This window comes from Garra rufa, chromosome 6, assembly GCF_049309525.1.
Source record: "Garra rufa chromosome 6, GarRuf1.0, whole genome shotgun sequence".
In the NCBI taxonomy this organism is placed as follows: Eukaryota; Metazoa; Chordata; class Actinopteri; order Cypriniformes; family Cyprinidae; genus Garra; species Garra rufa.
The window spans coordinates 39231997-39247317 of NC_133366.1; the positions used below are offsets into that span (position 1 = coordinate 39231997).

At 34.1% G+C, this 15321-nt stretch overlaps 1 protein-coding gene across 2 annotated transcripts in view; it reads right to left on the reverse strand.

The window, feature by feature from the left end:
• LOC141337214 (uncharacterized) overlaps positions 1-15321 on the reverse strand; it is a 30603-nt gene that overhangs the window by 14343 nt on the left and 939 nt on the right. For both annotated transcript variants that reach the window (XM_073842990.1, XM_073842989.1), the window contains exons 2-3: positions 197-247; positions 10-89 (exon numbers count right to left, since the gene is read on the reverse strand). In XM_073842990.1, coding sequence (XP_073699091.1) covers positions 10-89; positions 197-247 — 131 coding nt within the window. The remainder of the gene's footprint in view (positions 1-9; positions 90-196; positions 248-15321) is intronic.

Below are 15321 nucleotides of genomic sequence, written 5' to 3' on the forward strand. Positions count from 1 at the left end.
CACACTCACCTGCATATGTCCTGGGAGGAGGGTGTAACTGATGTTTGAGAGACGCTGTTCAGCACGGCTCCTGGGGTGGAACTGCTCGCCTGAAACAGCAGGTGACAAAAGCACAACATAATATGTGTGTGCAAAGCACTTAGTTTGTTGTCATTAGGGTTGCTTTGAATAATGATGGTGTGGGTGTGTATGTTACCTTAGATATATTGCTGGATCGACTTCCTGATCGCCCAGGTGCCTTCTCGGCCTAAAGGAAACAAAGTGGATTAATCATATGCTCCCTCTCTTTCTCTTTCTCTCTCTTTTCTCTCTCACCCACATTGAGGCCATACCTTAGTGGTACTACAGAACTCTTTCCCCATCCCAACTTTAAGTGTACAATCAACATATGACCCATCTCAAACTTCAGGCTTCAGGCTCAACCAATGGCTTGTCTGTTAGATTATTTGACCAACGGCAGATGGGGGAGTTTGTAGAAAACCTTTGGTACTTCTGCTATTCAGTTTCATGATGCTAGCAGAAATTACAAGCATCACAAACTAACAAAGAAAAGGCTTTAAAGCAGTGTTTCTGTCACATGTTTGAACAGATCTTTAATGTGACTGCAGCTTTAAGACAAACCAATCCTCTTACTTAAAATAACAGCAGCATCCTAAGACCCATTTGCGTGCGTATGTGTGTTCATGGTAACTAATAAACACAAAGACTATTTTTACGATTTTTAAAGACTGTGGGTAAGAAGACTATATAAAAGGAGAATGAATAATTACTGTCTTCAACGATTCAAATCAAAAATGAACCCAATTTACTTTCTTAATGCATGTTCCTGGTCTGTGAAAGTTATTCGCAATAAAACAGTTTGGCTTTGTGATCAAAATAAACAGGCTGAATACGTTATTAGGTAATGTTAATTAATACCTAAATAACTTTTTTTTTCTAATTTGGATCCACGCAAGTACAGCAACACTCACTTTAAACAATCCCAATTTAGTGTATAAAAAGAATATCCTGTCGCACCACATTATAGTTAAATATTGGTTTTACTTTTTGAATATACACAACCATTTCGTGTTCAGCAAAATATTTTATGTTTTTGAAAGAAGTCTCTTATGCTCACCAAGGCTGAATTTATTTGATCAAAAATATAGTAAAAAATAATTGTTGTTAAATCTTGTTACAATTTATAAGAACTGTTTTCTATTTTAAAGTCTAATTTATTCCTTTGATGCCAGAGATGACTTTTTAGGAGCCATTACTCCAGTTTTCAGTGTCACGTGATCCCATACAAGAAATATTTATTATTATGATCATCAATGTTGAAAACAGTTATGCTTCTTAATATTTTTGTGAAAACCATGATACTTCTTTAGGGTTCTTTGACTTTATTTGAAATAGAAATAACATTAATAGTAACACTGTAAATACGTTTACTGACACTTTTGAACAATTTAATACATACTTAATAAAACTCTCAATTCTTTAAAGAAATCAGATTTTTGAATGATAGTGTATAAATAAAGGGCTTTTTTTCTATACAGTTCTGGTTTAAATGGAAGCCCGTTTCCGCCCCTAAATAAAAAAAAAAAAAAAAAAAGATAATTGTGACTTTTTATCTCACAGTTCTGACTTTTTTTCTCGCAGTTGCGAGTTTACAGTTTGCAATTCTGACTTTTTTTTCTCAGAATTGTGTGATATAAACTTGCAATTCTAAGAACATATCAGTCTTTTTCCCCCTCAAAATCGGACTCCATAACTCTCATTTGTGAGAAAAAGTCAGAATTGTGAGTTTATATCTTGCAAGTCTGACTTTATTATTCACAATTGCAAGTTAATATCTTACAATTCTGAGAAAAAAAGAATTGTGAGATATAAACTCGCAATTATGAAAAAAGTTCGGACTTTATTTCTTGCAATTTTGAGTTTATACCATGCAATTTTATGAAAAAAAAAGTCTTAAAAGTTTATATCTCACAATTCTGACTTTATAACTTGCAATTGCAAGTTAATATCTCAATTCTGAGAAAAAAATTGCAAGAGAAAAATTCAGAATTGTAAAATATATAAAATCTATTTTATGGAAAAAAGTCAAAATTGCAAGATACAAACTCGCTTTTGCAAGAAAAAAATGTCTGCCTTTCTTGCAAAAATTCTGACTTGCTCACAATTGTTAGTTTATATCTCACAATTCTGAGAAAAAAGTCAGAATTGTGAAAAATAAACTCGCAATTCTAAGAACATATCTTTTTTCCTTCAAATTTTATATCTTGCAAGTCTGATTTTATAACTCACAATTGAAATAAACTTGCAATTTTAAGGACATATCTTTTTTTTTTACCTCAAATTTGGGCTTCATAATTAACAAATTGCAAGTTTATATTTTACAATTCTGAGAAAAAATGTCAGAATTGTGAGATACAAACTCGTATTTGCTAGAAGAAAAGTCAGGGTTGTGATAAAAACTCGCAATTGTGAAAAAATGTCAGAATTGTGTTTTTTTCTTGCAATTCTGACTTTATTTTTCACAATTTTGAGTTTATATCACACAATTTTGAGAACAAAGTCAGAATTGTGAGTTTATATCATGCAATTCTGACTTTATAACTCGAAATTGTAAGTTAATATCTTAAAATTCTGAGAAAAATGTCAGACTTGCATGAAAAAAAGTCAGAATTGCAAAATATATATTCTCACTTGCGAAAAAAGTCAGAATTGCAATATACTTTTTATCTTGTAATTCTGTCTCTCGCCATTGTGAGTTTATATCATGCAATTCAGAGAAAAAAAAGTCTGAATTGTGAGTTTATATCTTGCAATTCTGACTTCATAACTTGCAATTGCAAGTTAATATCTCACAAAAGTCAGAATTGCGAGATACAAGCTCATATTTGCTAGAAGAAAAGTAAGGATTGTAAGAAATAAACTCACAATTACGAAAAAAGACAGAATTGTGAGATACAAACTTACATTTGTAAGAAAAAATGTCAGAATTGTGTTTTTTTTCTTGCAATTCTGACTTTATTTTTCACAATTTTGAGAACAAAGTCAGACGTGCAAGAAAAAAAGTCAGAATTGCAAAATATATAATGTCACTTGCCAAAAAAAGTCAGAATCGCTATATACTTTTTATCTTGCATTTCTGATTTTCTCGCAATTGTGAGATTATATCACGCGATTATGAGAAAAAAAGTCTGAATTGTGAGTTTATATCACGCAATTCTGATTTAATAACTCGCAATTGCAAGTTAATACCTCACAATTCTGAATTGAGATATAAACTCGCATTTGCAATAAAAAAAGTCAGAATTACGAGTTTTTATTTGCAATTCTGATGTTATTACACGCAATTGTGAAGTTATATCTCACAGTTCTGAGTAAAAAAATCAGAATTCCAATTTTATATCAAACAACTCTGAAAAAAAAAAGTCAGATTTGTGAGATAGAAACTCGATATAACCTCTTTTAATTTTTTATTCAGTGGCAGAAATGGGCTTCAACAGGATTTGCTACAATTAGTTCAAAATCAATATAAATACAAATGGCACAAAAGGGAATTGTTCACCTTTGACTGTTGTTTTTAAAAATGCTGAATGCTTTGTTTTGCCAGGCGTTTGTGAAAACTGATCTGTATTAGCATTTATTGCCTCTGTGTGCCTCAGGCAGAGCCGATTCCTCCTGGGCTTTTGGTGGATCCACCTTTGCCTCTGGTCCACACCTGGCCCATTATTAACTTAACTATCTTTCCTTCAAGCTAACATACAAGAGCACACACACAAATGATCCTCTAGGGATCATTATCAGTTTGAGAACCCCAAAGTTCACGTAAGGTGTTGCAAGCTCATACATACAATGTTTATTTTATTAGTATTTTTATTATTTTTTTAATGATAGCCCTTACTAATTAACAATTTCAAATTTGTTAAGTGAAAGTAGCAATAACTAGCTCATTTTTTGACTAAAAAATATACGTTGTTTAGCTGCTGTTAGTAAGGATATTATTGAGCTCTGTTCTCTCTCCAGAAGCGACACTATATCGCTTTGAATTATTGATGTGAAAGCCGACAGACACCAACATCTGATCAGCTCATAAATATTTTATACACCCGCAGTGTATCTTTTAGCCAGCATGCAGGTGCAACTGCATCCTCTGAGAGAAAATCATTTTGTTATAAACATGTTTTATGATTGCTTGACATCAGAACCATGGAATAATCATGTTTGCACACACAGCCACTGCATTCCCAGATTGCACCACTCAACCAAACATGATTTTCCTCTTACACTTTCACTTACAGACCATAGTGTAGAAAATCAAAGATGAGTTCTCTTATCTTGATTGTTTCTCCTAAATGAGATTGAGCACAAATGGAGAGTTTGCTTCAGTTTCCTGAGAGAAAGAATCGTGTAATCTCCTATATGTTTCTTCAGAAATCTCAAACTTTGCTGAAGTGTGCATGTGAAAGTCATAGGTTTCAACACCAACACTAAAATTTCTCATCAAAATAGTACACATTCTTACATTTTATAGTTATATACTCAGTCGACAGTTGTCTCTTATACAGTCAAGCCCGAAATTATTCATACCCCTGGCAATTTCTGACTAAAAGTTACTTTTATTCAACCAGCAAGTTTTTTTTGACCGGAAATGACACAGGCTTCTCCCAAAAGATAATGAGACGATGTACAAGAGGCATCATTGTGGAAAAAATGTTTCTCAGCTTTTATTTACATTTGAACAAAAAGTGTCATGTCCAAAATTATTCATACCCTTTGCAAACTGTCACAGTCTATGGGAAAATCCAACGTTCTATACCATTCCAAATAATCAAAGCTGTTCTAAAGCATCCTAATTACCCTGATTCATTGGGAACAGCTGTTTTAATCAACTCAACAGGTGAAAAACAGAAGTTCTCTGCTGTTGGTTTGTGGACACACTGCAAAAAATGCTTTTCTTACTTAGAATTTTTGTCTTGTTTCCAGCCAAAATATCTAAAAAATCTTAAATCAGGAAGGATTTTCTAGACAAGAAAAAATTATTGTCTTGTTTTTAGTAAAAACAAGTCAAAATTAAGTGAGTTTTTGCTTAAAACAAGCTAAATAATCTGCCAATGAGGTAAGAAAAAAAATCTTATTTCAAGCAGACAACTAGATTTATTTTTCTTACCCCATTGGCAGATTATTTTGCTTGTTTTAATAAACCCTGATAAATCTGGGCTCTGCTGGTGGCAACATCTCAAGGCACACAGTCCAACAGACACTGCACACCACTGGGTTCCACGAACGCAGACCAAGGAGGACACCACTTCTCCAGATAAGGCACACAAAATGATGATGTAGCCTTCATTTGGCGTTAAAAGGAGAAGCCTTCAACCCTAAGAACACCATCCCCACTGTCAAACATGGTGGTGGGAACCTAATGTTTTGGGGGTGTTTTTCAGCCGGTGGACTTGGGAACCTAATCACAGTAAACAGCACCATGAAAAAGGAGCAATACATCAAAATTCTCAACAACAACATCAGGCAGTCTGCAGAGCACAGCAAAAGTGGTGAAGAAATGGTTAGCAGACAAAAACATTAACGTTTTGCAGTGGCCCAGCCAGAGTCCTGACTTAAATCCAACTGAGAATCTGTGGAGGGAGCTAAAGATCAGGATGATGGCAAGGAGACCCTCCAACCTGAAAGTGTTGGAGCTCATTGCTAAAGATGAATGGGCGAAAATACCAGTGGAGACATGCAAAAAACTGGTCAGCAATTATAGAAAGCGTTTAATTGCTGTAATAGCCAATAAAGGCTTTTCTATTGATTATTGAGAAGAGTATGAATAATTTTGGACATGCCGCTTTTTGTTCAAATGTAAGTAAAAGATGAGTAATCATTTTTTCCACAATGATGCCTCTTGTACATCGTCTTATTATCTTCTGGGAGATGTCTGTGTCATTTCTAATCAGAAAAAAAAAAAACTTGCTGGTTGAATAAAAGTAACTTTAAGTCAGAATTTGCCAGGGGTATGAATCATTTTGGGCTTGACTGTATATCTGTTTTTATTTTTCCTAAGGCTTTTTTGGAGAACCATCTGAAATAACACTGATACTTGAATGAAACAACTAAAAACTCCATTACGCCCCCCTGAGCTATGAAGGTACAACCTCTGAGCAAATAAGATTACTCTTTTGGATGCTTTCCACAGGCTTTAGAATTAGATTCAGGACACTTGCTATGGTGTGTAATGAACTTAATGGATTCATTTTCTACATAAAAGCCGTCCAGTCTTCAAAGCTTCTATACTGAAAGATAACATGACTTCCTCGCTGGAAAAATAGTGCTCATTCATCTAGTCTAGAATTTCTATACTCTGACAACGCATGTAAAATGACCTTCTTATTGATATTTTCTCATAATCGATGCAGTCTGCTCTATAAAATAGCAGCGTTGTTCTTTTGACTGTTTGACTTTACAAATTATTAATTTTCTGTTGTTTTCATATTTAAAAATAAAGGTTCCAAAAGGGTGTTTTTGCAGTGATGCCATAGAGGAACCATTTCAGTGAACAGTTCTTAAAAGAACCATTTTAAAAATCCTTTTTTACTATAAAGAGCCTTTCCTGTATTTAAAAGGTTCCATTGATGTTCAAGGTTCAAGGAACCATTGATGCCAAATAACTTTTATTTTTAAGAGTGTATAAGGTCATTTATTACAGAGTGCTATCAATCAAATTTACTTCACTGAAGCTTTGAAAATGTGACCTCAGTTAATATCACCTTACTATAACACTGTACTCTACTATTGCTTCAACATCTGAGAACAAATCTAACCACGCATATCATCAAAGGACTCCTTTCTCATAAATTTTCCTATCTGGAATTTGAATAAGTTACAGAATCCAGGTCACAGTAAATGCTGACCAGAATGAATCTACTAGAACATTCTAAAATCCATGTAAAGGCTGAGGTCTTGTTTCTAGCATATAGAAAGCCCTAATATGGACACACATTTTTAGCCTTGACCCTTGATGCTTGTTAGGGTCAAAGATCAAGTCAGTGTTCTAGGATGAAGGTTCAAAGGTCACTACCACTGGATGAAAAGGTATGTGTTATATCATTACAAACAGAATGACAGCTTAAAATAAACAAAAAGTCATTTTGATCAACAGACAAGCAAATGCTGCAGGGCAGGCACCTTTCATAAACAGGTACTTTCAATAATTTTTTTAAAGAAATAAAAATACAAATTATGTTTTATGTTCTTTTTTTGTGAAAACTATTAGATGTGACATACACTTTTCATAAGTTTTCGGTCAGTAAGACGTTTTTAAAGGAAATTACTTTTATTAAGCAAGGATACATTAAGAATAAATTGCTTTTCTATTAATCAAAGAATCCTAGAGAAAATTCCACAAAACTATGAAAAAGACTAACTGTTTTCAACATTGATATCAAATCAGCAGTCTTATATCTTATATATTTATATATATATATATATACTGTGTGTATATATATATATATATATATATATATATATATATATATATATATATATATATATATATATATATAAACATTCAAGAATCATTTCTTACTGTTGAAATCAGTGTTGAAACCAGTTATAGTGCTTAATATTTTTGTGGAGACAGTTTTTTTTCAGTAAATACATTTGCTACAAATAAATTAATAAATTATGTCTTCTGAATTTTCTATTCATCAGCTTCTTGTGTTATTGCTGAATAAAAGTATTAATAATAAAAAAATCAACAAAAACCTGAATTATAGACTAGGCTATATAAATGGATTTACAGTTTCTGTTCTAAGCAGTTTAAGTGACAAGATAATTGAATGCCAGGCTATTATACTTTTATAGTTAGTTCATAGTGTGCAAGTATTACAAGGTCCTTCATCTCTAAAAAACCCATCTCCACTGCATACAAAATCACAAAGCAAAAATGTTGAATAATACAACCAGAAACATCCAAACTGACATTCACTTACCCATAAATTCACCCCTTTATGTTCTATGAGCTAGCAGTCTGTCAAGCACCACTGCTTGCACCGAAGGCCAATGCATTTAAGAGCTCACGCATGCATGTTTATGTGCTAGGCAGCGCTGGATTAGCTTTAGCTGCTTCTCTGAGGTATAATCTGTGAGTGGTTGTCTATCTCTGGTTGTGCATTCATTTAGGTGCACAGGGATTGGCTTCACACAGTTTCTTTTTCTGATGTTCGAGGTAGTGTTTTCTAGCTCTGCCATCTGGAGTTCTAGAGTCTGGACTCACAGTTCTGTTTTAGAGCAGCTGTTAGTTTATAGATAAACCTGTCAGTGTTGAATTTAAGACTTATGTATGCAGGTGCACATACAATGGTGACTATCCCTTGTGATTCGTGTTTGTTTAAGAGACAGTGTGCCTGCAGCCAATCACCGACCAAGATTAAAGCTCTGGCTGGCATTCAAAAGCTAACTATAGACACAGGTGCATTATGGGATAATGTGCTGATGGGATACACCTGGTCACAAACTACTACTCACACGGAATTACAAATATCTACCCATAGATAGTAACACACATGCTATATTTTGCTGGTACAGCATTCTGGAATGGTCAGCAAAGAGACTTATTTGAATAGAGGTTAAAAGCAGATTCTTTTTGTAGAAAAACCTCATCATCTCACAGTCTCTGATGATCAGTACAGCTAAAAAAACCATTGGGCCAATGACCAAAATGCAGAAGTGCCAGATATGACAAACCTAATGCGGAATCTATGTATTAATATCCATGCATTCACAATATAAACAGTGCTACAGTGAACCTAATGAACCATTCCACACCCATACAAATTCAATAGGTTTACAGCCACTAAACACATGATCTTCAATTTTTTGTGTACAGTGGTCACTGTAAACATCTGCGATAGCGTCCGATAGTTAACACACACAAAACAAGCAACAGTGACAGTGTTCTGGCCATAAAGATAATAGATAGATAGCTAGATAGCTAGATAGCTAGATAGATAGCTAGATATATAGATAGAACACACCTTGTAAATATTTATAGTGCAAGGTGGAAAAAAGATATGATCTAATAGCACTTTGTTGGGACACTTTAATATATCAGTCAAAGGTTTGAAATCATTCAGAATTTTTTTAATGTTTTTTAAAAGAAGTCTCCTATCTCACCAAGGCTGCATTTATTTGTTTCAAGTTTCAATACAACAGTAATACTGTGAATATTGTAAAAGTCATACATATTTCAATATACTAATCAAATGTTTCAAATTTTATTCCTGTGACGGCAAAGCTGAATTTTCAGCAGCCATCAGAATTCTTTGATGAATAAAATGTTTTAAAAATATCTTTTGTAATTAATTATATATTGTGTAAATGTCTTTACTGACACTTTTGATCATTTCAATGTGTCCTTACCGAATAAAAGTATTCATTTCTGGATTTATGAACATCAAGGCTTTTAGCATAACTTTTATGACTTATTTTTTGTTATCATAAAAAAGGACTATGCTTGTAATGTATATGTGTGTGTGTTATCATATTTTGGGGACAAATGTTAACCCAAATGTGATCAAAACCTGAAAAAAATGCTAAAAACCTTCCTTAGGGGGATCATTTTATATAAAAATGGTATAAAAATAAAGTAAACAATGTTTTTTGGAAATTGTAAAAATGCTGAAAGTTTTCTTTTATGGGTAGCGTTAAAGGGGTCATTGGATGCAAAACTAACTTTTACATGTTGTTTGAACATTAATGTGTGTTGGTAGTTTGTGTACACAACCACTCTACAATGATAAAAATCCACCCAGTGGTATTTTTTTAATCTTTAAAAGTAATATCCCCTTTTTAAAATCACCGAGCTCAAACTGTCTGAATACGATCGCCATTGAGGAATTGAGGTGTTCTGTTGTTGGATGTAATAATGAACATAGCAGTCGTCATTTACTCCTGACATCTGAGCCACTTAAGAGGAAGAGGGCAATATTACTTTCATTTTAAAAAGAAAGTGCAGATGCCGATCTACATATGCATCTACAGTCGTGGCCAAAAGTTTTGAGAATTACCTAAATATTGGAATACATAAATATTGGAATTTGGAAAAGTTGCTGCTTAAGTTTTTATAATAGCAATTTGCATATACTCCAGAATGCTATTTAGAGTGATCAGATGAATTGCATAGTCCTTCTTTGCCATGAAAATGAACTTAATCCCGAAAAAAACTTTCTACTGCACTGTTAAGAAGGCTTTGGGGGCATCCAAGAAAGTCCAGCAAGCGCCAGAATCGTCTCCTAAAGAGGATTCAGCTGCGGGATCGGAGTGCCACCAGTGCAGAGCTTGCTCAGGAATGGCAGCAGGCAGGTGTGAGCGCATCTGCACGCACAGTGAAGCCAAGACTTTTGGAAGATGGCCTGGTATCAAGATGGGCAGCAAAGAAGCCACTTCTCTCCAAAAAAAACATCAGGGACAGATTGATCTTCTGCAAAAAGTATGGCGAATGGACTGCTGAGGACAGGGGCAAAGTCATATTCTTGATGAAGCGTCTTTTCCGATTGTTTGGGGCATCTGGAAAAAGGCCTGTCCGGAGAAGAAAAGGTGAGCGCTACCATCAGTCCTGTGTCATGCCAACAGTAAAGCATCCTGAGACCATTCATGTGTGGGGTTGCTTCTCATCCAAGGGAGTGGGCTCACTCACAATTTTGCCCAAAAACACAGCCATGAATAAAGAATGGTACCAAAACACCCTCCAACAGCAACTTCTTCCAACAATCCAACAACAGTTTGGTGAAGAACAACGCATTTTCCAGCATGATGGAGCACCGTGCCATAAGGCAAAAGTGATAACTAAGTGGCACGGGGACCAAAACGTTGAAATTTTGGGTCCATGGCCTGGAAACTCCCAGATCTTTTTTTTTTTTTAACTCTGGGAGGAAACTCCCAGATCTTAATCCCATTGAGAACTTGTGGTCAATCCTCAAGAGGCGGGTGGACAAACAAAAACCCACTAATTCTGACAAACTCCAAGAAGTGATTATGAAAGAATGGGTTGCTATCAGTCAGGATTTGGCCCAGAAGTTGATTGAGAGCATGCCCAGTCGAATTGCAGAGGTCCTGAAAAAGAAGGGCCAACACTGCAAATACTGACTCTTTGCATAAATGTCATGTCATTGTCGATAAAAGCCTTTGAAACGTATGAAGTGCTTGTAATTATATTTCAGTACATCACAGAAACAACTGAAACAAAGATCTAAAAGCAGTTTAGCAGAAAACTTTGTGAAAACTAATATTTGTGTCATTCTCAAAACTTTTGGCCACGACTGTATGTTCGTGTGAATCATTCATGATGCAGCTTCACCCACAGCAGAACGGAGTATAAGGGTTTTTATGCATCTTTGCAAATGGCCTTTCTTAATAATGTGCTTGTTAGCCAGTTTTGCCGATAAACGTGCACTACTATTGAGAATTTTGAACCAAAGTATATTATAGACTTTTCATTAAGACCCTAAAGAATCATATGAACTTGGGCATCCGATGACCCCTTTAAGGTTAGGGGTAGGTTTAGGTTAGAAAAAAAACTATCTGTTTATAAAAACTAAAGATAACTATGTAAAATCCCCATTTAGATAGCTAAATACACTGCAAGAAATGCTTTTCTTACTTAGATTTGTTGTCTTGTTTCCAGCCAAAATATTTAACATTTTTAAATCAAGAAAGATGTTCTAGACAAGTAAAAATGATCTTGTTTTTAGAAAAAAGAAGTTAAAATTAAGTGAGTTTTTGCTTAATGCAAGCAAAATTATCTGCCAATGTGGTAAGCAAAATAATCTTATTTCAAGAAGAAAACTTTACTTAGTTTTAACTTTTTTCTGAAAACACAACAGTCATTTTTACTTGTCTAGAAAATAATTTTTTATTTAAGAATTTTTAGATATTTTGGCTAGCCTGACAACATCATGATTCGTGGTCTGGGAACCACATGTTCATTTTCTCGTATTTGAGGCGTGGATTACGAATGCCCAGAGCTGTTTATCGGGCGCTACGAATGTCTATCAAATGCGCCTGTGCGTAGCTCATAGCCAATCGTTTCAATCATACCGGATGACACATGTAGAACTTGCGTTCTAAACTACTTAAAAAAATTCAGTTTCAAATGTGACTCTTTTTTATCCATCAAAGAATCAAAAAGAGCACAACCTGTAATAATAAGAAATGTTTCCTAAACACCAAATCAGCATATTAGAATGATTTCTGAATAATCATATGACACTGAACATGGAGTCATGGCTGCTAAAAAAGCTTGCCTTCAGAGAAGTAAATTACATTTCAAAATATATCTTAACAACCTTCACATTTGGACTAATAACGTAATTTATCATTACTAGTAGACACTTCGAGACACTTTTGTTGGTGTCTTGAATTATATGGCATCCAGTTTTAAAGATCAAAGGTTAGGACAATCCTCCAGGGAGCCCATTAAGTACACATCATGGTGCCAAGTGAATGTGCATATGTGTTTGAGTATGTGTGTTAGTGAGTGATCGAAGGTGACAGCTCCAACAGAGAGCGCCGTGGATTAGACTCCCGCTAGAGAGACAGCTGCTAATTCACGGAAACGGAACACGTGAAGTGCACATCACACTCTTTCAGACGGCACACGCAAACAAATACACCTATAAGTGAGCCTCCATATTGGTAAATAGGAACATATCCTAAAGAAAATAATAAATGCTTGCTCAGCACTCAGTTCTTGTGTTACATGCAGGCTTCAGAGTTACTTTCACTGACATTTAGGGTTAAGGATTTGAACGACCCTCTAACATTAAGCACTCATTTCTTGAATGATAGATGACAACTGCAGCTTGCTCAAGAGAGGTGTGCTGTTAACTTTTCATAATTTCTGCTGTTTGGTTGTTAAAGGGATAGTTCACTCAAAAAATGACATAGAAGAGAAGAAATTGTTGAATAAAGTCATTATTTTTGTTTTCTCTGTGCACAAAAAGTATACAAAAGTATAAAATTATGGCTGGACCACTAATTTCACTTAAAGATGACTATGTTTGACTATGTTAACAATGTCCTTACCAGCTTTCTGGGCCTTAAACATGTTAGTTGTGTTGCTGTCTATGCTGGGTTTGAAAGCTCTTGGATTTCATAAAATGATATTTTCAATATTTATTAAATAGGTGAATATTTATTAAATAGATGAATGAAGATCTTAATGACAGAATTTAAATTTTTGGGGTGAACTATCTCTTTAAATAATCGCTTCAAAACAATCCCATTATTGAGGTAGGAATCATATTCAGGAGCCTGAATATCATAGACACTATCATACATGTTCAAACTCCATTCATTCATATTTTGTTTTGTATATAATTTCAGCTATGAAGAAATGTAGTGATTCATTTTTCTTTTTTGCATTCATCATTTAATTCAGAATGCTTTTTATGTTGCAGTTCTATTTCTGAATTTAGTTCATTTTGAATTGAAGCTAAATTAAAAATACATACAAATACTGCAAAAAGTGTAATTTTTACCTAGAAAGGCTAGTCAAGACTTTCAAATGAACTTTGAATGATGGCTTCACAAAGCCTTCTCTAAAAGTTGAAAAATATTGTAAGTTAATTTTTCTATGAATGCTATGTTGAATTTTTGAATCATAATTCTGTGAATTCTAGCCCTTTAATTCCAAAGTTAACTTCCTGTGGGTGGGGTCAATTCAGTCCAAATGCACACTCATGAATACTTACATTATGAATTTTGCCCAATTTCAGGCATGGTATTTCATTCAAATCTAATTTTATGTATTATATTTATCTTTTAATATGTTTTTTATGTAAGTCAAATGATTCAAAAAGACATGATTTTAAACTCAAAATGGCTACAATCCCTTTAAAACTGCATTCTTTTATTGGCATGAAATAGCCTAAATGCTTTCACAGCACCATCCATCCATGACCATGACTCACACACCAACACACACAAACATTCAGGTCATTAGGACGAGACCTTCTTAAGTATATCTTGTTCACCCAGACCACTGGGTGACCAAAATGTGAACACAATATACAAACAAATTTGCATAGGACTGTTCAACAAATGCACCATCTGGGTAATCCAACAATATTTTCTGAATCACGCTTGCAACAAATCTGTCCAACAAATGTTCATTCAGTGGTTACATTATTTTAAGATAATTATTTTACAGATATACAGTTGGGGTCAAAAGTTTACATCCTCCTTTCAGAATCTGCAAAATGTGAATTATTTTACCCAAAATAAGAGGATCATACAAAATACATGTTTTTGTTTATTTAGTACTGACCTGCATAAGATATTTCACATAAAAGAGAAAATAATAGTTGAATTTATAAAAATGACCCTGTTTACATGTTTACAAGGTTTACAACTATTACAGAAGAAAAAACAATGCTGTGGGGTGACAACTTTTTGAATTTGAATCAGGGTAAATTAAACTTATTTTGTTTTCTGGGAAACATGTAGCCTCTGAGGGTCAGTACTAAATAAAAAAATAAAAAAATGATATTTTGGCAAAATAAGAGTTTTCAAAAGTGTTCAAAAGTTTTCAACCCCTAGCTCTTAATGCATTGTGTTTCCTTTTGAAGCATCAGTGAATGTTTGAACCTTCGCTAATAGTTGCGTATGAGTCTCTCAGGTTTCCTGAGTGTGAAAAGATGGATCTCAAAATCATACAGTCATTGTTGGAAAGGGTTCAAATACACAAAAAACTGGAAAACCAACAAATTTGGATTTTTCTGAAGAACAGCAGGCAGTTTAACTGTTCAGGAGGGACTCATGAACAACTATCACTAAACCAAAAAAAAAGCTGTGGATCATTCAGGTAACAGCACAGTATACAGAATCAAGAGGGGTTGTATACTTTTGAACAGGGTCGTTTTTTTAATTAAACTACTACTTTCTTTTGTGGACTACATGTAAACATCTTTTATGTGAAATATCTTATTCAGGTCAGTACTAAATAAACAATAACATGCCTTTTGTATGCATGATCCCTCCTGTTTTGGTAAAACAATTAACTTTTTGCAGATTCTGAAAGGGGGATGTAAACTTTTGACCTCAACTGTAAAACAAAAACAAACAATAATATACATACTAAATGTCTAAATCAAAATTTAATATATTTCAGCTTTAATACCACAAACATGAAAATATTTGGCAAATCCATTTCTCAATAGGACTGGAGCTGTGATTTTAGCCAGCACTTGCCATGTTTGTGTATGATATGCATCAAGCGGTCAGTGAACAGACTGGATGTGCCATCTGAGCCTACGAATATCTTTATGCATCATA